Source organism: Odontesthes bonariensis, chromosome 12 (assembly GCF_027942865.1).
Source record: "Odontesthes bonariensis isolate fOdoBon6 chromosome 12, fOdoBon6.hap1, whole genome shotgun sequence".
Taxonomy (NCBI): Eukaryota; Metazoa; Chordata; class Actinopteri; order Atheriniformes; family Atherinopsidae; genus Odontesthes; species Odontesthes bonariensis.
Genome location: NC_134517.1, coordinates 20,351,374 through 20,374,717, shown reverse-complemented (window position 1 = coordinate 20,374,717; position 23,344 = coordinate 20,351,374). Strand labels below are relative to the sequence as shown.

General features: G+C 39.0%; 1 protein-coding gene across 2 annotated transcripts in view; it reads right to left on the bottom strand.

Annotated features, from left to right (window-relative positions):
* LOC142396630 (glypican-6-like) overlaps window positions 1-14,694 on the bottom strand; it is an 81,271-nt gene extending 66,577 nt beyond the window's left edge. For both annotated transcript variants that reach the window (XM_075479571.1, XM_075479572.1), the window contains exon 1: window positions 14,156-14,694. In XM_075479571.1, coding sequence (XP_075335686.1) covers window positions 14,156-14,306 — 151 coding nt within the window. In that variant the 5' untranslated portion in view covers window positions 14,307-14,694. The remainder of the gene's footprint in view (window positions 1-14,155) is intronic.
* Between the last annotated feature and the right edge of the window lie 8,650 nt (window positions 14,695-23,344).

Here is a 23,344-nt window from a genome sequence, read left to right as displayed (position 1 = left end):
CTATCACCTCATGTTCTTTCTTTCAAAGAGAAAAACACAACAATGTTACTGCGACTCCCGGGAGTTGCAAGGGGTTTTTGGGAAGCAGTTGTCAAAACAAAAATGTTCCTCCAGCAAATGTGTTGGCACAGCTACAGGATAGTCTCCCTTGGTTTTTAACTCATCGGATCCTCACAAGCCACATCTTATGTAGATGCACTTTTTGTTTACTTTTGCCTGGTATGGTAGCAAGTATGACTTTAAAATAAAGCTGTCTGTGATCCTGAGCAAGCCATACTTCAGCAGCTGGGGGGAGGGATTATTTTCCACTAATAGCCCCATCTGAAAGCTGGCCTCTGGAAAGTCTTTCAGTATTAAGAGGACAGTAAGGGTGAAAGAAAAGGTCTAGTTCCTGTCTAACTTCAGTGCGCTAACCTTCATCATCTATTTGTCCAGGGCTTACAGGAGGATGCAATACTTCACTTTGCATCGAGCCATGGGACCACACTATGCTTAACATGCACGCAGAGAAGCAGATCCTGCTCACATTAACATATTAATAACAAAACAGCAGCAGATTCAGTACATACTAATGTTAAATCAGTTCACCAACACAATGCACCAACTCTGTGGAAAATGTAATGCTTAGTTTTAATGAGAGGGCTTATTCATGCACTCAGACATTTATTAAAACCTACCCAACCTGTCATGAAGAGCTTCAATTACCTCATGTCACTGCCATGTTTGTGATCAAATGGAGTGTCAGTCAAATCAGCTGGCATATAATCAGCGCTAATGAAACTCTACAAAGATATTTGAATTTTACCTTCTCACTGCTGCGATGGGCTCACATTTAATAATGCTTAAATGCCATTTAACAGCTGGATTTTGTCATTAACTCATTGAAATGCAAATGTTTAAGGTAGCTCTTCTATTCTTCACCAGTGTAAAGCAGTTTTATTAGGTAGGACTTCACGATATTCTTTTGTTTGAGGCTAAGCAAGAACGTTTTGTTTACCTCTGTGCTTCTGTACTAAATTAGGAATCAACATTGAAGTTGCACCATGTGAGTCAATTGCAGTTAAAGTTAGCTATCGGAGCCAGTAGTTCTAATACAAAGCAGAAAAAAATTAGGCTGGAAATAAAACCAGTTTTGTTTTCAGTTGGCGCTGCTTTTTTCCCTGAAAATGTGTGTGCTTGTCTACATTATATTGATGCAGCCTAATTTCCTTTCACATGATTTTTTTTTCTATTTGCTTTGTAAGACAACAAACTAAGTCAGAAATTGTCACTGAAAAGCAAGCCACCAAGACTATGTGTCAACCCACAATAACTATTAAAGCATTGCTTCTATAGACTAATAAAATCCTGATTTTATAACAGCATCTGATACAACCCGTATCCAAATAATTCCAAAGACATCTGTGCAGTGATTCTGGATATAAAGCTCATATGCAAGCACCTCACAGGCACAGAGGCAGGGCAGCGTGTTCCTGCAGCACTAGAGACCTCACTCTTTTAAGGCTGTGCTTGGTAAGGATTCCCTAAAAGTTGCTTGTTATGCCACAAGTCGCTGCTTTTAAAAAAAGTCAATGAGACGGTTTAAAAAGCAGCAAAATCTTGCATAAGAAAATGGACATATGGCATGAGAGTGCACAAAAACATGTGAATTTTCTGTTTTCTGAGACTTGAAAGCCCCCAAACAATATTCCTGCTTTCATTTTTCCCTTCTGCTCTCTTTGCACACAGTGTACATCAATGAATTGAACATTTTCTCCCTTGAACCCTCGTGCTGTGTGCTTTAAAATCCTTTTTGATTTGAAAATCCTTTTGAATCGAGAATCAACTTTGAAACCAAATTGTGACCCAAAGATTCGAAGTGTCTAAAGTTTAGCATCCCTGATGTCAAACGGAACCACGTCCTCTTTTATGATTCTGTGACATAATATAAAAATTGCACATGCCTTAAACATCAATGTTGTTTCATTTCCACAATAACATAGTTGAGTCGAGCTACGGTTAGAATTTGAAAGGGAAATTTAACTGGACGATCCTTTGAACTCTTTACATGCACAGAAGCAGAATGGAGTTATTGACTCAAGCATGTCTGACATGACGCTGAAGACTACGTGATAAAAAGTCTGAAACGTTTCACCGCTTTTGACTTTTTATGTGAGAGATTGTCATACATGTAAGTATAGCCAAATTCAAAGCAAGGATGTATTTAAGTTACTTTAATGGGGATTTTGTCAGATGACACTGTGGTTATAAAATCTTTACGAGAGTAGAGCGACAGTCTGGGAATGCTTTCAGCAACAGCAAGTTGACACATAGCCTCAATGGGCTGATTTTTATTTTATTTTTTTTAAATCATTTATGCCGTGTTTAGCCATCTGACAAAAGAGAGAAAAATATGTGAATGACAGCAGCTTTTTTTGGTAATTCGGCTGTACATAGTCACAATTTACTGTTGTTACAAAAAGATGCAAAAAATTTGAACTTTGAAGCAAGTGCAGAGCACCTAAGATTTGAACTCCAACTGTATAATCTCAGTTTGAGAAGCCCAATTTCTTACAATTGAGGTCAAACTAATATGTTTACATGCATGCATGCAAGTATGATTTTGGTCAGACTAAACATTTGATTTGGCAAATGTTTGTGCTGCAAAAAGGGTTTATTCAGACACATCATGGCAAGTGTGTTTTGCACAAACTAGTGACGGGTTGTTTCGAAGTGTGCCTTCCCCAACAAAGGTAGGCCACCTCTCAGAAGTATTCCTCAGTGTACCTGTCCAAAGAGACTCACAGCATGTGCTCTGCCATCTGCTGTGCCCCACTGTTCCCCCTGACAAATCTTTTATGGATTCACAGTCGCAGCCACACTTGGGTCCTAATGAGATCAACATTACTGGTGTCAGTCCAGTTTCATCCCTCTGTCGGATCAATTTACCAAAAAAGCCCAACATAAAGCTAATTTCATATTTAGTCTTGTGAAGAAGAAAGTAAACCCTTTCCCTCACTTGTATGGTCAAAGCAGATTATTCCAAAAGTCTTGGCTTTTGTTAAATAAAAAATGGCCCAAAGTAATATGTCATGATGTCATTCAGCTGCGGTTACATTTACCTAATTTTATGGCCTTGAAGTGACCAGATGATTTAGTTTTTAGTTTTGTCCTGATATGCAAAACCTGACAGCTGAAAAATGTTCTTTCTTTTTCACATAAATGGAGCATCGCGTTAGTTCTGGCAGACCACGTAGTCAACGCGCCCTTTGCCTATTGGCTGACGCCGACCCAACCCTTATGGCCAGCTGCGCTCAATGGGTAATCAGCTGCTGCTCGCAATTGGATGCTGGCATTTGGGGCACTTCATTTAAACTAGGTTTGCTGTCACTGCTTTTTTTTGCTCTCTGCTTGCACCCACCACCTCCCCTGCTCCTCCGACTTCTCATTGCCAAACAATGTCATACTGTTGTTCATTGTTGCTTGCTCTGTTCTAGGGGGTTTGTTGCCTTTACAGCAAATGGAAGGCACTCCACCTGAGGATGCTGCTGTTCCCTGTCTTGGCTTCCATGGAGCTCATGGGAAAGTCTGGAACTTGCTCCGAACAGAGCCATACCGCCAAACATAATTGTATACATTCAGAGTAAGCTTCTGAAATTCATCTCTGTTCTTGTCTCGTTTTGACGAGAGTGGTTCTGACAGAACTGTGGGTATAAGCACCTTTCTCCAATGTTTTCAGTCCATGAATCCTGAATATCGGCTGATATTCTCTCCAGATATTTAAAATGGGACGGTGTCAATTTTTATCCAAACCACAATCTTAATTCTCGGTTCAAGAACCACAAAAGGAAATCCAGCCGACATTTAAGCCATTAAGATTACTGTGAACTTCGCTTTTTTTAGGGCAAAGGAATTTCAAATGGTGCATAAGAAGCTAAATTTCAATCAGATAACAGCCAATAGATTCAAGATTGTAGAGATCTGCAAATGTTTTCTGGGTCTTTTGCTCTTCACATTACTGTTCATGTGTGTGCATGGTGATTTCTCAATGCTGCGTAGACTAAAGTGAACTAGAACGCTAGACACTAGAAAGCCCCTGATACAGGAAATCTTATCCCTCACCCATAAATTCAGATGTTATACAAATATACAGATTTTTTTTTTCCCTATTAGATTTAAGGTCCAATGTGTACAATGTAATGACATTTATTCTACTGAGGTTAGAAGAAAAGGACTCTTTCACTTACAGTAAAGTTTTGTAGGATAACATTTGCTCGTGGTATTTTCTTTGACCATGACCAATTCATTCAATACGTTGTTTAATCCTTTAAAGCACCAAAGGCTCACCGTCAGGCCTTCAGCTGTTTGCTACACAATTTTTGCATCATATGATTTTGCATGCTGTGTAGAAATACAAGTGACATGCCATTGGGTAACTGAGATTATTGCAGTTCAACTGAATCAAAGCATCTTACAATAATGAGACCTCTGTGAGGGCAATCGGTACCAGAATCAAGGAAAACAGAGATCACAAAATGGAGGTGCCTCTTTCAAAACATCTCCTGGTAAACCACTGATCAACACTTTCCATGTTTTTTCATTGACTATGGTCCTGGCAATTCAGTATAATTTTTAGTCCCAAAAAATAGTTTCTTCAGTATGTAACCAGAGATTGCTGATGGATCATCATATAGCCAGAGGCTGTACTTCTTCATCTTTTATCTATTCTCTCTTATAAGGCATGCATGTGAAAATTCTTGATAAAGTGATTTCAGAATAGAGCCAGTGACATTAACTTTTCATTGACACCTCACATGAGCCAGTAGGAGCTCCCGTGTTGTGTCCTCAGGCTTTAAAAGTCATAAAGAATTTTGGGGATTGCCTAGACATACCAATAGAAAAGCCTTTTTTGTGCGCTTGTGATCAGCACCAACCCAATATCAACCCTAGGAAGGGTTAAGAGATAGATAGATAGATAGATAGATAGATTCGCTGGTGAGCCAGGTTATAAAAGAACTAACCATTTAAAAATTTGGTTTTCTGTTTTACATTTTATTACTTCACTGCCTTCTTCACATAGGAAAACCATTTATATGACTCAAGGCATTTTATCTTCATATTTGTCAATCATGGCTAAAGCTAAAGAAAATAAAAAGAATCTTAAAATAGGTTAACCTACAAGGGGTCTAATGAAATGGGTCTAATGCTGACTGCATGAAAGATGGCCAGTTGGACCTAACTTCACTAAATCAGAGCTGTACATAAAATACAGAATTGTTGCCTCCTGCTAAACTTCTTTATAGCATCGGCATGAGGGGTTAAACACTTCAATGTGAAATATTTTCCTGATAAAATTTCTGTGTACAAAATCAGAGACGAGGACACTTAAACCTGCAGTATTAACATAAACAAACAAATACATAAATAAATGCATTTAAAAAAGAAAAGAAAGGGGGAAAAATGCTGTTACAAGCAAATGAATGCTACCCTGTGGTGTCTCAAGAGTTTTGGATCAACAGGCGAACTGCGAGGTTTGTAGAAAATATCCCAAAAAAGAACATTTTGTGAATTATTTGATTGCAAGTGGTGGATTGTGTATGAATAAATGAATAAGAAATATCTAATTTTCTAACATCATGATGATTTCATGAGGACAAAACACTATGTGGGGGTTATTAGATCAAAGAGTAATTTGATTAAGTATATGTCCATTATAGTCACAAGGAAACTTACCCACTCAGATGAACCAAGCAAAAAAACACAATTAAAGTCAGTGACAAGGAGCCGACACTGTTGACTGTCAGTTCCCTTTAAAACCCATCCATAACCTACCAGTGTAGAATGGAGATTGGTCCAAATATTTTTGTTTTGGCCAAGAATAGATAGCTTGAAGTCTGGCAAAATGGATTATCTTGTGATCGTAATTTCGAAAATCTCATGAAAATCCAGCTTCATATGTCCTCAATGGAGGCAGGGAACAAGAGAAATCTTTCTGTTGTTTGTCTCTGCGATACCATGGTGTAATTACAACACATGTAATACAACATAATGCATTATTAAGGGGTACGTGCTTATTGTGTGGTCACCTTACAATGACACGAAATACAAAATGCTCAAAGGTGCTGGCTTATCATTTGAAAGTAATGTTTTTTAAGTTCACTAAGGGCCAAGAAAATCTAATGAAAAAATATAAAATTTGACATTTCAAGCTGGTGCAACTTTTTTTTTGTTTGTTTTTGGTGCATAATGCTTGTTCAGATCCACACATGTACACACATAAAAAAATTTGAATTACACAAGCATTTCCCAAAATTGCCATGAGGCAGGGTTGTCAAAGTATACAACCATCAGCATTGACTTTTAAATCTATGTATTTCAACACAGTCATTTTTAATAACATCTCACGAGGGTTTTTGAGTACAGAATGACTAGGTTTTTGCTCAAGCTGGAACTTGCATTAATCAAGATTGATTGAACTTATTTCTGTCATACTTTGGGTCATGGCAGAAGCCACAGTGAAAGGCATACTCTTCATTTAAATAAGTGGGGGGGCAGCAAGGATGAATAAATAGGAGGTTATATGTCCTTGGGTGAATGAGAACAGGTTGAAGAAGGAATGAAATTTTACTGACATAAAACATTCTACTTTAAAAGCAGCACAGCACAATGGTATGATGGTATTCTTCATCCTCAGGAGAATCGGTGTGAAGGGAAAAAGGACAGGAATAAAGTTGTTCGTGCGCCTGGCAAATGTGTCATTTTTTTTGCCTGAATATGTCACAATATTCCATGCCATATGTAAGGCTGTGTGGATGAAAACAGCCAAGAGTTGACTCAACGATATGGTGTTTCATAGTGAAATATTTTTAAATGTGCTCTACAATAATTCAGCGTGAAGGAGGAAATATAAATCCAAAACACATCCCGGTGTCAGTGTTAAAGAAGCATTTTTAGACTTTGAAAACGCAGCTGAGAAATCTAGACAATATATTTAGCTTGCTTGCTGATTGTTCCCAAACCCTGGCTATAATGTGGATATTTTAGCATTTCTTTGAGGCTGTACCTGATGTCTATTCCTTAGGAATCAAAGATGAAAATCTAGTAGAGAGTAAAGACTATGAAATCTCAGGGTAGGGAACAGGGAATATCCCTCTTTTGAGCAGATCATTTTTTTTAAGATTAAGAATTTAGCTATTACCAAGTTATTTACTCGAAAAGCAAACTGTTGGACTTGCATTTGCAGCTCGTCAGACATGTGGATTTACTCCCTTTCTTGCATATAAATGATACTAGAAAGCCTAAATTTGACATTTGGCCATAGGAAATTGTTTTATGATTTTTTTTGTTTGGTTTTCTGATCATTTGACTAATGTTGAAAAGACTAATAAAACACATGGAATCCCGTACACATAAAACATGCAAAGTACTCAATTTATCATTGCCAAGAAGATTAATAAACAACCAAAATGTACAGTATGTTTGACCTTGAGGGTAATAGCTATAAAATATTTATGTGCCATATACCCTTGTGGAAGGTGCAGCAGTATCATTACAGTTAAGATTAATGTATGGATTTCCCTAACACCATGTGCAGCACATTTTGGAATGACAAGTGCAACATAATCAGCATACGTAGCTCTATGTCTGGCTTTGATGAGGAGTATGTCATAAAAAGCCAAGTGAATGCATGTTAAGTCCAGTGCGGTTATTCGATCTAGGAAGCACGCCTAGAAGACCACCCCTCCCTCCCTCCTGAAAATGAGAAGTGAGCAGGCAGGCCACTCTCGCCTGCATCAGTTTGCTAAGTGGAGCATGGCAAACGATTGCACTACAGGTAGCAGCTGGTGGCAGTTCAGAAGCCTGGACAGCCCTGAGACTTGCACTGATCATTACCTTTCACTCAGAATTTATGGTTTAGTATAGATGAACACTGGCTATTACATCTTATTACAGTGCAAATGTCCTCTGGACAGCAGGCTGCGAGCTGCGAGGGAGAGGACACAACTCAGCAGAACAATACATAGATCCCGACAACAGCTTGCTGAAAAAACAAAACACAACCCAGAACCTTCCTCGGGAGCAGTGTAAAGGCAAACATCCTCTCCAGTTGCACATCAAGCCTCGTCAGACATTGTCAACGAGACAGAACTGGCAGACGAGTGGCTAAAGATAGATCCAAGGAGGCATTTGAGGGGGCTTTGTTTTATGATGGCTAAATTTTGACAAGCAGACTAGATGCGGGGGGGGGGGCACCAACTATATGTCATAGCCAAAAGCCAAAATCTGATCCTGTTGTCAATGAAAACCAAGCACTGATATACCGAAGGGCTGTTTTTGAAAAGTGATGATTTGTTGATTGTTTGAACAGAGGGAAACTGCACAAAACTGAGTAAACGCTTCTCGGAAAGAAAACTGAAGGTAATCGCATATCAGGGGTGAGGCAGGCCAAAAATGTCTGAGCAATAACTACTCATGCAATGAGCTCACACATATACAGAGCAACACTCTGCCTCCTTTGATGGCAATGAAAACATGTTGACAAGCTAAGTCATCCTAACTATATTCCTCTTAAATTTCGTGAGATTAAGGCAACTGTATACATGTATTTGGCTTAATTGGGCTGAGAGCAATAGTGAAATGAACTGAAAAGCTCCTATTTCAATCACATCAGGCATGAAGAACACAGTATGAGTGGGCGATTGTGGTAATAAAAACAGGATTAGTGACAACTGGAAATGTATTTATGCCGACTTCTTAAAGAAGGAGTGAACAAGACCTTTCTTATTGGCTCCGGTTAGAATTTAATTGGGCAGTTACTGACAGGAAGTAATGGCGCAAAAAAACATGTATTCAATTTTCTATTGACAACAGGAGCCCGGAGTTAAACCGTTAAACTGTTGCAATGCCAATATCAGAAGAACCGCTTCAATCAAATCCTTATTTTTCGCACATGATTCATCTAAAATGAACCTGCCAAACATTACCGGTAATTCGACATGGCAGCAGCATTAACAACTGTCTGACGATAAAATGAACAAAACACACAAGTTTGTCTACGCTTCACTGTTTTTTTCCATCTTTTTTTATTTTGATTTGTTCTCGTGTATGCACTCAGAAAAAACACATCCCCGCTATTGAAAAAGCAAGATTTTTTTTTATGCCGTGAGGTAATAAAACAAAGGAAATTTTAGTGAAAATCTGAAGGAATGCGCATATGCTCAGCAACAGAATATGCAATGCAAAAGAGCAACACACAGTTGGCTGAAATTTCCTCTGGCTGTACCACATGTCAGTGACATTCAAAGTTTAGCTATAAGCATTATCAGCAAAAGAGAGCTGAACTTAAACTCTGCTGAAGGCCACAAAGAAGTGTGGGAGGGAGCAGTGCCTTATCACAAACTACACTGAAAACTTAAGTCACAAAAAGGATCAGGCATTAGAAATATTATCCAGGAAATACTTTCAGGTGTTGAAAAAGAGTAACCCCGAGGACGCGAGTTTTACTCTGTCCGGAAAAAAATATATATATCTGAAAGCTGTGCGTTTTAAACTCTAGACTTCAGGCTGACAGGATGGGGGGAAAATAAGAAAAAACGGTTTTGAAATGTTAGAAAGAGATACAGTCATGACGTGTTGGCTTTTTGAATGTGATCATTCAAGTGGTCGGCATGTAGGTGATGATACCCAATGTAAATAAGCAACGAACAAAATGAAATTAAAAAAGAAAATAACAAATGAAACAGAGGCGTTGGTGCTTAAACATGCTTTGAGTGTGATGTTCTGCTTCCAGTGCAGTAAAACACCTGCGGGACACAATGTTTCCTGCAGCTCTCAGAGGGAGCACATGCAGAGGCAGCCCATCATGAGGCCATTTTGGCATTCATAAGCATGATTGATGACACAAGGATCGAGACAGTGCTTGAGAAATCCCCTCTGCCACGAGAAAATTGATGACTGCTTGGATCCCCCCCCGCCCCTGATAGTACCCCCGACGCTCAGACAGATTCACATTACATTATGGAGCAGAATGTAGGCTCAAATATTAGTGCTACCGCATACCACACAAAAAAATTCCCGCCACTCCCAAAGGTCCTATCATCTGCAAATTCATCCCAAACAATGTGATAATTGCTAAGTGAAATAGGAAAACATTAACCCACCATAAACCCACTAAAAGCTGCGATCCCTCTCAGGACCCCCAGATCTATTTCCACATGCGTGACTGACAGGAAGGTCACAATAATTTCACAATACATCACAGCAATAGTGAAGCATGCTGGAGAGGCTAAAAAAAAAAAAAAAAAAAAATTGCTTGGCTATTTCCTCTGCAGGTCTTCTCCATTTAGCCCATTTTAATCCTCTCCATCCCATTACATGACATGAGCAGACCTGTGCTCATCACACTTCGGCAGAGATCATTTGCCTCGTTATGCATGCAGAAGATCACATAAAATATCAGCACCGTTATTTCTGTCCCACTTCCATCTCCTGACTGGCAGTAAACAGAGATGGACGTCAAATGATAGCGCAGAATATGACATGCAGAGAAGTTTCATTGAATCCAGCGGTCTGGTGTGTGAGTCACTTTCCATATCTTGTCTCAGACGTTGGGTAATCCGCTGAGTGGAAACTGAGACAGCAAGGGCAAGACTGAGCGCATGTCTGATCTTTAACAAGAGCAATGAAGGAGTGGATTTAAGAAGCAGAATAACTCTACTCTATAATTGTCAGGAGACAAATTAAAAAGTGAAGTAAAAGTAAATTATGTCGTATGGGTGGTTTGCATTTCTAGATGTGCGAATGCTCAAGACTCTCAGAGCAATGCAGAAGTTCATCACCAACTAGCTGCTGACAGCCTGGTCAGCAGGAAAAAGGTATCGCCTCAGCCTTGTGGAACTACCTGCTGAGCCCTTAGGCTTTGGATCATAACAACATGTCTGTCAATAACTCAGTCTCCAGTGCTGTCATTCCACCTGACCTGTTTCCTCTAACCAAGCACCACAGTAAAAAGATCTAGGATTCTAAGCTTTTTTCCATGTTTAGCTCCATGAAAAAAAGATTTTGTAGCTGAGTTTGTGCATTTCAAGCAGTGCTGAGCACAGTACTCTCACAATAACACCCCACTATTTCCATGTTATTTATTTTCCTCAAATAAATTTGGAATGATTCCCGTGAGTTACTTCTGTTGGCCAAATATTTGCCCATTTGAAAGGCAACAAGTTGATATATAAAAGCTACAAATAACCTAATGTATGTAAAGACATATTTCCTGAAAAATCTCATTTTGTACAAAGTCTCTAATTGCCTGAAGATCCCACGCATTTCTGCCCGTCTCTGTAAGTTGATGTTCAAAGCTCTTCCTGTCAGGTAATGACAATAGATTTTCTAGGATTTGCACCACAAAAAAATCATCATTTTACAAGCACGCACAGTATGTAGAAACAGCGAAAGCCATATTTGTAGAGGTGGACCAGTAATATGAGCGTTGACATTTCTTCCGCATCATCGGCGAGTTAATAGAGTGTGATGTCAGCTGTAAGGCTGACAGAAACACTAAGCTATACAGGAAGCTCTCAGAGCCAGTCTTCATTGAGTCCCCTGAGGGCCAACTAATCTACAAGTGCTGCAATATGAACTCCATTTTAATGTTGTCACTTAAGCTGATCCCTGCCTGCCACACGAATGCTTCTGCGCCACCTCCTAAACAGCTCCTAAACATATTACCGGCCTCCTACTCTGTCTGCCACAATTATTGCATAATCAACTAATTGCAATTGTCTAAGTCAGCAGCAATCATTTTGCATGATTGATTTAATTGTGCTGACATTTTGTACTTCCTTCAGTATTTCCATGTCGTTTTCCAGCTGTTTGATGTTTGACTTCTGTTTTTTTCACTTATGTCACCTCAGTGTACCCGCGCCTTTCTACTGTGGTCATTAGGGATTTGGCTGCAAAGCCAACCAACACAGAATTGTTGTTGGAAAACGTGGTTTGGAAGCCAAACAAAAAAAGGGCCGACCTATAACTAGGAAGGTGTGATTTTATGGATTTGGAGAAGAGAGTTTGCAATTTAAGGTGCAAATACCACTTTTATCTATATATATATCTATATATATAGATATATATAAATAAACTTCTAAGTATCCACCACAACACCCACTTCTCCTTCTTAAAATGTAAGTGTATTGTTCAACATTTCTTTGGCTTCTATAACTGTGGCATAAAATGAAAATCAACAGTGATTGTTTTGTACAACAATGACCAAAGACTTGATGGACTGCTGCCAATACTTATATAAAATAAGTTAATAAAAAATTCAAAACCTGTGTTTGCAGTGTTGATGTTTTGGCAAACGTTCAGAAAACCCATTAACATGCCATGTTTACCCCTAAACTACATAGTAATTCTACTTAAAATATATCCATTACACTGTCAAACTCAATAACTCAGTGAGAAAAAGTCTTATTTAATTAAAAAAAAAAAAAAAGATTACTAAACATCAGCAACTGCTGTGCCTTCAAGACATTTAGTGAGAAAAATAATCTAAAAAAAACCAACTTTCTTTTAAGGTGAACATTAAAAAGGATATAATGAGCTTGTTTTGATTTCCAGCAGATATAGAGGATATATCTTTGAGTCAAGGTGTGAGAATAACTTTAATTCAGAGGTTATTTCCACCCCATGTTCTCATTTAGCTTAGCTTGTACACTGTTATACTGAGTGAGAGGCAATGAGGTACAAGCCTGGAGGGCATCTCCGTTGCTGGATGAAATTTGCTGAGTTGTCTTGTTGTCTTTCCTGAAGATATCTCAGGTTATGACTCATTCAAAGACCAGATCAAAAGGCACTTATTCAGGATGATTTCACTGAGAGATGAGAGATGGACTTTTTCACTCATTTGGGAGATTACCTGTGATGTCAGAGACACGGATCTGAAGGATAGTTATGAGATAGTTATTCAGCCCAACTCTGAACAGGTGTGCCTGTTATCAAATATGCAGCCTTGTACACATGCCAGATTTCCTGCTTTATAGAAAGAATCATTGGCCCCGAAGCATAAAAATGATGACAACTCAGCTGGGATGACATTAAAAAAAAAACACCCACCTTTACAGATGCAACAGAAACTATTTATATGTATTTATTCATGTTGTTGCAGTAAAACAATTCAACTTTGAGGCTTTTTATCATCACTTGAACTGCTTAATCTGAATGTTAAACGTTCCATATTTCCCTGGGCCCAATTTCAAGATGTTTTTTTTTTTTAAATACACATACATGTGATGTGTATTTTAAAAAAAAGCACCTTGAAATTAAAAAGCAATTAAGTTTCAAGTCTGGACATCCAATTAAAGGCTGAAGTGAACATCATTAAATCTGTAATTTGCATGCTTGTCAGGGTGCAAATGGCCCTTCCTTATTATAACCTACAAGGTGAGATAACTGCTCAGTAGATGAGCTGAAACCGTGTTAAATGAGAGACTCACCGGCTGCACTTTATCTTCTCACCTCATTTTCACAGGACAGGAGTTGACTACAGAATTGACCCCCAATTATCCCTGCTTGGTTAACACAATTAGAGACCTCTACTGGACGCATGGGGAGAGATCTTTTCGCATTCTTTTTTGAGCAGGCTATGATATCTGGTTAGATATGGTTATCACAGTATGGATATGAAAGCAGCAAGCCATCACACTTAAACTATCAGTGTTCAGTTGAGTTAGATGAGTTAATTCAAGATAACGGCAGGCCTGACATCTTATTGGTGGAAGCTGAGGGATGCAGTTATCGATCACTGTTCAGTTCAGTTAAGACTGGTTTGGCTGTGGAGGAGCTCCCTTGTGTGGGGTGTATACCTCGGTCGACTCACAGCAGCAACTTCGTGAGTGACAGGTGGTTGGGGTACAGACCATTGGTGACATTCACCTGCAGTCTGCAACATTGAACTCGCTTTCAAACTGGCCACAGTAATATGGATGATTTAGCATCAGAAATAAATTGCAATAAGAGGGCTTGGGATTTTTTAACTTATCCACACAAATAAACAACAAACCCAGACGTGTATTTTTTCTTTCTTTTCTTTTCTTTAAAAAAAAAACGTTTGTATTCCCTTATTATAAATTAATCCTTGTATATTCCTGTGTATTATCATTGGTGTGACTCAGTCCAACCTTACCTGGGATCTCCTGGTGAGGAACATGTGAGAAGCTGAAGCCATTCTCGATGCAAGCCTCCCTCACCTCGCTGCAGTTCCGTGCTTTAAGATCTGCTCTTGCCGCAACTGACAGCACAGAAAAAGTGCAAATGATGGTCTCTAGTCTGAACATTGTTCACTTCTGTAAAGATCCTTATTGTTCAAGGTTCTCTGCAGCCGCGTGCTGGCATGCAAAACTCCCCTGCAGCAGATCCGCAGGTAGGCTACTTAATGACGGGTCGTGAAAGGGCTAGAACTTAACTATTAATATCTACCAACATATATCCCAAAGCAAAAGATCTTTGTATCGCAACCGAGAATGGATGAAAGTCCCCCGGCGCTGCAGAGAAGAGAACTGCGAGTGTGGAGGTGCCACATGAATCCGGGCGGTGCGCTTCCCCGGCGTGTTGACTCAACTTCGCTCAGCACACGAAGCCCCCTGGACGCTGTGCTGAAGTGGGAATGCTCTGTGAAGGGGAGCGCTCTGTGTTCAGATCAGATGCACCGGCTTGGTACAGCCGGACACAAAATGTGGAGTGGAATCCAGGCTCATCCTGTTAAGCGCAGGCTGTTGGCACAGCGTAATGTAGCTCAGTGAAAAATGGAAATAGCTACTGCATATCTGAAAAAAGAGGCTGCTACGAGATCGACTTTTGAAATACAAGTGTCTGTTTGGATGGGGCTTTTTGTGAAAATGTATCTGCTTACAGAGAATTCTTACAGAACATAGTAAGATATTGCTTACACAAGCACCCAAATTGCTACAATAAATCTTATCTCTTCTGGGAATATCCGAGAAGATAGATTATTGATGGAGGTAGTGTTAGGAAATCCTTACAGTTTGTCTATGATGGTTTCACATAATGATTTAGATATTGTGAAATGGTCTAATCTATTCATCCACTGTGTGATCATACTGTGTTTCTGTTCTGCAGAGGGTGATTTTGCTGAACTAAGTAAAATGTTTTTTTTTTTTTTTCATTTTAACTACATTTACCTGACAAAAAAGCATGGCAGAAACCTCTCAAACCGGATAGCTCACAGATGTAAAAGGATATGATGAAGACCAAAAGGCAAGCTTTCATGGCTTTATTGATTCTGGAACAGCTTGATCCCTGGGCAGATCAACAGTGGATTAACATGGCTTCCATCAATGTGCAAAGGATTCCAATTGGTATGGGGTGCCACATTTTGAAAGCATTCTCAAGTGACATTGGCTTGTCTCAGAGGGGAACACCAGGGAGGTTTTGGATCAAATAGTCAAATCCGCAGGTGCAGGTTTAGGGGCAATAGAGATTTGATTTTCTTTGTGTGATAAAAGTGCCTGTTCTCCCTGTTTAAGTGCTCTCATTGTACTGTCTTCATAAGTGAAAATCATTATTTGTACTTGTCAGTCACATCCCGTGAGAGGTCAGGAAGGCATTTGAGTCTCCCTCACCGGCAGGTCTTTATAGAGAGAAACTCTGATTTTCTTTGACATGTTTGACTAGTTTAGTTGTACTGTTTGTACAACCACTATTGTTACCATAATCTGTGATGGGAAAAGTAGTTTTATATAATGGCAGCTGTTCGTCTTTTAACCGTTCTACAACTTCCCTCATGAATTTTCCACTCAAGACTTACAGTTTGACTTTCTGACCTTAACATGTCACATTTAATTAATGTATCCGACTTTGAAACCCACGGGATAGTTCATCCGAAGGATTTTTTAATACAATGAAAAATGAATTTACTGTGAAATGTCCTGCTATTATAGGTGATAGCTTTCAAGTCTCCTTATTATGGAGTAAAACACAACCCCAGAACATGCCTTTTCCAGCAATTTACCCCAAGCTTTCTTTTTTTTTTTTCCTTTTAATTTCCTGGCATTTCCAGACCAGCCATTCTGTTTTTTCCTTCTTTGTGTTTTGAGTATATCTTGCAGTTTACTTTCAGCTGATTAAACCAATTGCCCCTCCTAAAACAAAGGTGTAACACGGCAGATTAAATGCAGACTGACGATGCACTCACATTTTAAGTTTTTTATCTTGATAAAGTCACAGACAACTTGCCAAAACAGTACCATCAAAGTTAGTCAAATATAACGTCACAGTGACTGTGCGGAAAGCAAGAAGCTTTACTTAATGAAATCTTCAAAAATTAAAAAGCATGTGAAATGGACTTTGCTTACAATTACAAAATCATCAGGTGTATGCGCACTAACTACTGCCCATTTCATCTATCAGGTAAAATGACAAAAAACGTTGTAAATGAGTGAAGTGTGCGGGCTAAACATTGTCTGGCGAGCAACTGTTTCACCTGGCACAAACGTGTGTTCCTTTGCAGCTCACGACTACCTGAGCAGCGTCTTGGAGAGTGCTGCAGCTTTATACAACTAAACCATGTCATCTGGTGAAAAGCATTATTACTGAACTCACCACAGAATCCCCATGACTCCCAACAGTTTTGCTCATCAGGCATATCCTGAGATTTTAAGTAGTGATAAGATAAGAGTCACATATTACTGTTATTTCATTTGCAGTATTGTGTTTTGGATTATTGTTCCTCTACTCATCATCTAACAACAACACAAATACTGAAGTTCCTCCTTTTAGAGGACAAATAAGAGACAGCATAAACTGTAGTTCACCAGATGTATAATAGTGTATGTTCATTATGATATAGTTTTATAATCACTTTTGTTTACATAACTGCAGATATGCAGCGGTTTACATAACAAGATATGATGAAAGCATGTATGGCTGGATCATCTATGGTTATTGTGCACAAGACAATTTGTGTTGTGGATAATCAGTATCTGTCATGTCGAATCCATGTCTTATTTATTGCATGTATGCCTGTATGCAATCTAAAATCACACAGAGGCATAGCACTAAACCTGTAGTACCTTCCTGCAGGGCTTTGCTCAGTTGTGGCTGCTTCTATTTGTGCATAAGTATGTAAATGCTGCTAAACAATCAGAAAACAAACAAACGTTTTATTTCACCCATTCATCCGTCGTCTTAGTTGCTGCCTCCTCTTTCTAAATTTACTCTCCAGCTGGGGCTGCACTTTCTGCAGCAGGGAAATAAATAACAATATCATACATAGTGGATATTTTAAGCATCATTTCTGCATATTTTCTGTTTGTGCCGCAAAGTTTTGGCTTCTTTTTTCTTTTGTGTTCTTTGCTGCAAAAATGAATTAGCATTTAGCTTGAGGGTGAGAAAATAAATGTCAATTGCCCTCGATGTTGAGGAATAGGCAGTACTGGCCATTACCAATGTTCAGGTTGTGTTAGACTGAAACTACAGCAATACAATCTATTGCTGAACAGGAGAGAAACAGGGAGAGCAGCAGTGGACGGAAAAAAAGCTTGAGAGTGAATGGGAAGGCCAGGTATGATTGTACTAACCATGAAGTGAATCATAAATTTACAGCAGTAATACTGTGAAGCACAAACAAATCCCCGCAAACCCCCGCAGGAAGGTGCCTCATGGCCAGACTTTGTGTGAATGCAGTCGAGAGGAGAGACAACTCAGTAACTCATATTCTCTTTTTCACACATCAGCAGAAGAATTTGCCAAATCCTTGTGGGACTTCAGACAGTGGTGGAATCACAGACAACCACAAAAAAAAAAAAAAAAAAAAAAGTCCTGGGGACAACATTTGTCTGCATTTGTCTGCACTCTGTCTGAATGCAGGATCAGAGACAGAGAGAGCGGCTCCAAAACATTTTGAAAGAGCAAAAACTGCTGGAAAACCTCAGCCAGCCATTGGTGTAACTTCATCAATGAGTCATACATTGCTGTTAGTGATGGGTAGTTTATGGGTAGAGCTTCTTGGCTGAGCCAACAGGAGCTAAACAAATCATGATTAAGTTAAGAAAGGTGGTCAGCTAAGATAAGGGCGGAGCACAAAGGTATTGACTGTATAATAAAAATCTAGAAGTGAAAAAAGTAACTCTTCCTCATATGGCACTCGGGTGGATTTGTGCTTTTGGATGAAAAACTGAAATTGATCAATTCTGTAAATCCTGATTAAAATCCTTCCGATCCTATCTTGGAGTCACAGCAACAGAAAGGAGAAAATTATTGAGTATTTGCACATGAGTCAAATTGTTCTACCTGACCTGCATCTTAATGGAATTTTTAATGAGTTTTTTCTCCTCTGTTCTTGCTCCTCACACCAATAACAAAATCATTGTATACTCCAGGCAGAAATCCCAGTATCACAATTAGAGGTTTTGGGGTTCATAGAGCTGATTTGATGACCTGATGAAACTGGACTGATGATGTCATCAGTAAAAAGCAGACCTCTCAATGTATGGAACTGGCAGCCACCACATATAAGCATTATAAATGTCATGATTAAATCCTCAATCCATGACAAAAGGCAGCCATATCCCTCCAATCTCTGTATTATCCTTGATAGATGAACTCAGATGAAAATGAGTTGTGCTCCAATCTGGTATCACTTCAAAGTAAAATGTATCTTTTTGGAGAAACTCATGAAAACTTAGACACGGTGCATAGTGTTATCCAGTTGGGGGGGATTTATTTGCATTGTAAAGACATAGTTCTTCTTGCTGAGGAAACATAAACAAAATGTGGTTAAAGCTAAAACCGAATCAGAGCTCCTGATTTTCTTGTGAGGGCCCTCATCATTGGACCTTCAAAAATTTTAGACCTCTTTTTACAGCCTCCTCTTCCGCATGTTTTCAGCTTATCAGCTTGTATCCAACTGACAAAAAGCCTGCGGTGGCATCGTAACATGTTCAGTTTGGACAGTTTTAACATGGTGTTTTCTCGAATTAGACAAAAGACCAAACACATCTTTGCATTCCCATCCCCCCCAGCTGTATCAGCTGCCTTCACTGTGATTACTATTCTTGTGATGATTGTCCATTGTCCAATGGGATGGTGAGGTTGGTCTATGTATGGATGCACAGGGATTATCAAGATTGCCTTCCTCCCAAATATATGAGCCCATGGGTCATATGCTCTTGCATGCCAAAATAACCAATATGTCTGCCTCGATTTGGAAACTCTGTGCCGTATTTCCCTCCTGTCACTTCTATGGGTGATACTTTACAGCGCGCTAATATGGGTCATAATTAACGGTTGAACAGATTATGATTGTTCCAGTTGGAGGATTTACTGGATTATCTGTATTCAAATAAATAAATAAATTCAAATAATGGCAGAAATGTGCAAACACTGAGGCAGTGTAGTCAGCTCAAACACTCGGTGTAGTATTTCTTGTTTCCGTTTCATTAAATGATAAATCTTTATTGCAAGAAATTTTGATCACTTATTTGAGATCTCGATATCTGTGTAACTTTGTCATAGGTTCATTGAAAGGAAACAAGCCCTGGTGGCAAAGACCCAGTTTGGGAAATTATACTCAGTTCCACTTGTGATTTAGGTATATCAAATAAAATTGTGGACACTTGTGAGAACAAAGTCAAAATCACTTTTATGTGGGTTGCATTTTGCTCGGGGTTCGGTAAAGTGTAATCGTAGCCTCCCATGGCAGAATCATCTTGTGACAGAATGTCTGTGAGACAAAATTATTGAGGACCTGATTGGATAAAGTGGCTCTGCTGGGAGAAAGATAAGAATACTGCAATCAAGTGCAAAACTCATGGATGATTTCAGTGTAATGTCTACTTTTTGATGTATTCTATTCCATTTAGCATTTTCTTTTGTTTAAAGGACAAAAACCAAATCTTATAGGTGTGATCATATACTCATTGCTCTGATTCAAACATATTGGCCTGACTGACCTCTCAGGGAGAATGATTCATTCATACTATAATCTTTGAAAACTGTCTTAGCAATCTTCTTATATACTTCACCTGTTTCTGCCGGATATTATACCACAATAGCAGCATCGCCCGCAGAGCTGTTCTGAACACAGTATAACTCGCAAAACATCACATTTTGAATGCAGGGGAACGATTTACTATCATTTATTTCTTTTTCTCTATTCCAAAAGAAATTGCAGTAAATTGTTGGTAAAATGACAACACTATCCTGTTGCATCTCAATATGATTGTAAGTTACAGTTATATTCAAACCTCTTGGCAACGGTTCCCGTCCACTCTCCATCACTGACAAGAAACGTTTTACAGCCAGGTATAGAGGGAAAATGCCTATCTCAGCGGACATTTTTCAGATTTTTGTCTGGCTTTATGATAAGAATGAATAGATTTTCTGTAAATAGAAATTCTTGACTTACTCTTGGACTTACAGTTGCGGAGGTGCTATTTGATTCATTTAACAATGTCTTTCAGGTGGATATCTTAAAATCCGGAATGGGTTTTTGAGATCAAAGTGGACATGACGTGATCATTTTCAGTCCTTTAATTCTTCATCGTGGGCTCCTCTAGATAAGCTTTTCACACGTCATTACTCCAAATAGTTTATAGATAGTTCAGAACAAAGTAGAGCCTTCTCATGGAGATATCTCCTGAGAATAAGAGGACCTGGCTAAAGAGTCTTCTGGTTTAATTCCTGGAGGTTTGCCAGGGGGGTGGGTAAAGGAACGATGGTGACCTGTGAAAGGATACTACTTCAGCTGCTGACTAGGAAGCTACAAATATACATAAACAAGAAAACTTCTCATGAAACATGTGTTCATGCATGAAAACACATGAGAACCTGCCGTACATGTTCAAGCCAGAATCAGATCCCTGACGTCAAACTGAACGGGACGAAGAACCACAACGAAGACTACAGCATGACGCCTCTGTTTGGTCAATTTGCTCAGTAGCTGCCTGTGTAAATAACTGTGTTTCCGAGTGATTTTAGAAGCAAAAAATGGACACTTTAAAATGTCTTGTTTTAGCCTCCTTTGCTGCCTTTTCACCCAACGTAACCATGATGTTTAAACTCATTGCTTGCAGTTCAGGTTTGAGCCCTTTTTTATGACTGAGCAGTCTTGACTTTCAGCTTCAGTCTCCATGCAAGGCCAGCGGCATACTGGGACTTGTTCAGAAAAATGAAGTGTTGCAAACAATGCAATGCAATGGTATCTTTTAAAAAAAGCTAAAAAAAAAAAAAAAGAAAGAAAGCAGAAACTTTTGTCTCTTTCATATTGAGATTAAGGGAAAATCTAGGATGACGTTCTTGTGTGACATAAAAAAAAATGCAGAAAACACTCAATATGCATAGAAATAAACAACTCAATATATATTACCATGAACTTCTAAACCCTTCCTCTGGGATGTGTGCAACAGCCAATTTAAAAGTTTTTTTCCTTTCTTTTCACTTGCACTTAAAAGCAACTCAAATGAAAGAAACTCCCCACAAACCAACACTTCAACCTCTTGAGAATCTATTTTATCAAATGAACTTCTCAACCTGCTAAACAAACTCCACACTTCACCTTCATAAACTGGTAAAAAAAAAAATTAAAAAAAAAAAGCAACCAGTGTTTGTGCACTTTTAGTCTGCCTGTCTGCCCCCAAAAATTCTCCGTTCTGCTTTTGAGATGTATTTTTTTTTTTGCAGTTCATTTTGAAATTTTTCCTTGGATGAACATTCTGTACCACTGTAAGTTTTCAGCAACTGTGTCCCCATTCAGATCTCCCTGAGATGTGAATACAGGCTTTTGCACGAGTTGTCAGGAGCTGTGGGGAGCCAGGACATCTCCTGCTGCACCAAACAGATGCTCAGAGGATGGAGGCTTTTAATCCGCTCCCGGTGAAACAAGCGGCTGTGTATCAGCAGAGCAGGGAGGCAGGAAACCCGCTGAGAGAAGAATAAACAAACACCGGCTTCTCCAATGCAAAATTAGCAATTAAGGTAATTAGACAGTTCTTCTGTAGTCGCCAGACCCCCGAGTGCAACATTGCCAATTCTGAATTGGATGTGGGCACCCCCCCCCCCCCCCCAAAGCTGAGGTCAAGTCAGTTTATCAATTCACTAGTAGAGCTCTTGCTAAATTGCTTTTGCTTGGACCTCCATCTGAGACCACTTCATTCTTGAGATTTGTATAAGAGCATGAGGCTCATGATTACTAAGATATCACTGAGGCACATACACATTCAGGTCCAATATTCCACATAAATAAAGTCAGCTCAATCCACTCCTTTATTCTTATTCCTATCAAGTCATATAGGATCCTGTTTGCTCATGATTAAACAGATAAAGGAAAATTATCTTTCTTTTAGAGGATGACCGATAACAAACTTAGCAGAACCCTGGTGGGCTATGATTTCTGTGAATGATTTACTTTCACTGGCTGCTAAGCAGTTAAGGTAATCTAAAAGTGATGCATTTCTACGGGTCCAGTCATAACAGCGGTTAAAAAGGATGTGTGAAAAAAAAGGTTTCTGTGTAAGCACAGAATGAAGATGAAATGCTAATCGCTGTAAGCACCTCATGAAGTATTTATGTTGTCGTTTGAAGGCTAAGAGATGAAAGCCGTTGAAATTTAAAATTTCATGTTAGTGATAAAAGGAGAATAAAACCCTGATGACAGGTCAGATGAGAAAACAGTGAAAATGTCAGATAAGTATATGCATTTCAATTTGAACTTTAATCACCAAAGCAGGTGAATCTTTTCATGTGTCACACAACATTTAGTAAAAACATTGATTTCCACTGAACATTGTCCTCCAGCAACACCAGTTTATATTTCTGTGAAGATGATGCGATTAAGAAAAAACTGTACACCTAATGACACTTTAACCCAGAAGCAAAGACAATTTCCTTCACTTGAAAATCATTCAAGTGATTCTAATTAAATCATCATTACACAAATTAACTGAGGGGTATCCATATTGGATACGGTGCAGATTCAAGTGAGAATGATCTTGTGCTTTAGTTGTGTACCAGCCTCGTGCTTATAATGTAATTTGCAAAAAGATGAGATAGAGAAATTCCTAAATTTTTTACAGCTGCTGATTAAAGGAAAGAAATAAACGAAAATCTCAATCAAATGTTGTAAATCTAAAGTGGAGCACTGCTGCTAATTTTAGACTGTTCCTTCCTGACAGAAGGAGGAGCGGGCATGAAAATCATCCTTTAAGGCACAAAATAAGAAACGGGAAATTATCAACAAATCCACTGACAGGGGAACGGTCCGTGCGTATTTCTTGTTAGATGTGGTCTGTAGAAACAGCAATCTCTAGTCTTGTCAAGACTAGAGATTGCACTAAACCTAACAGCCCAACACATACAG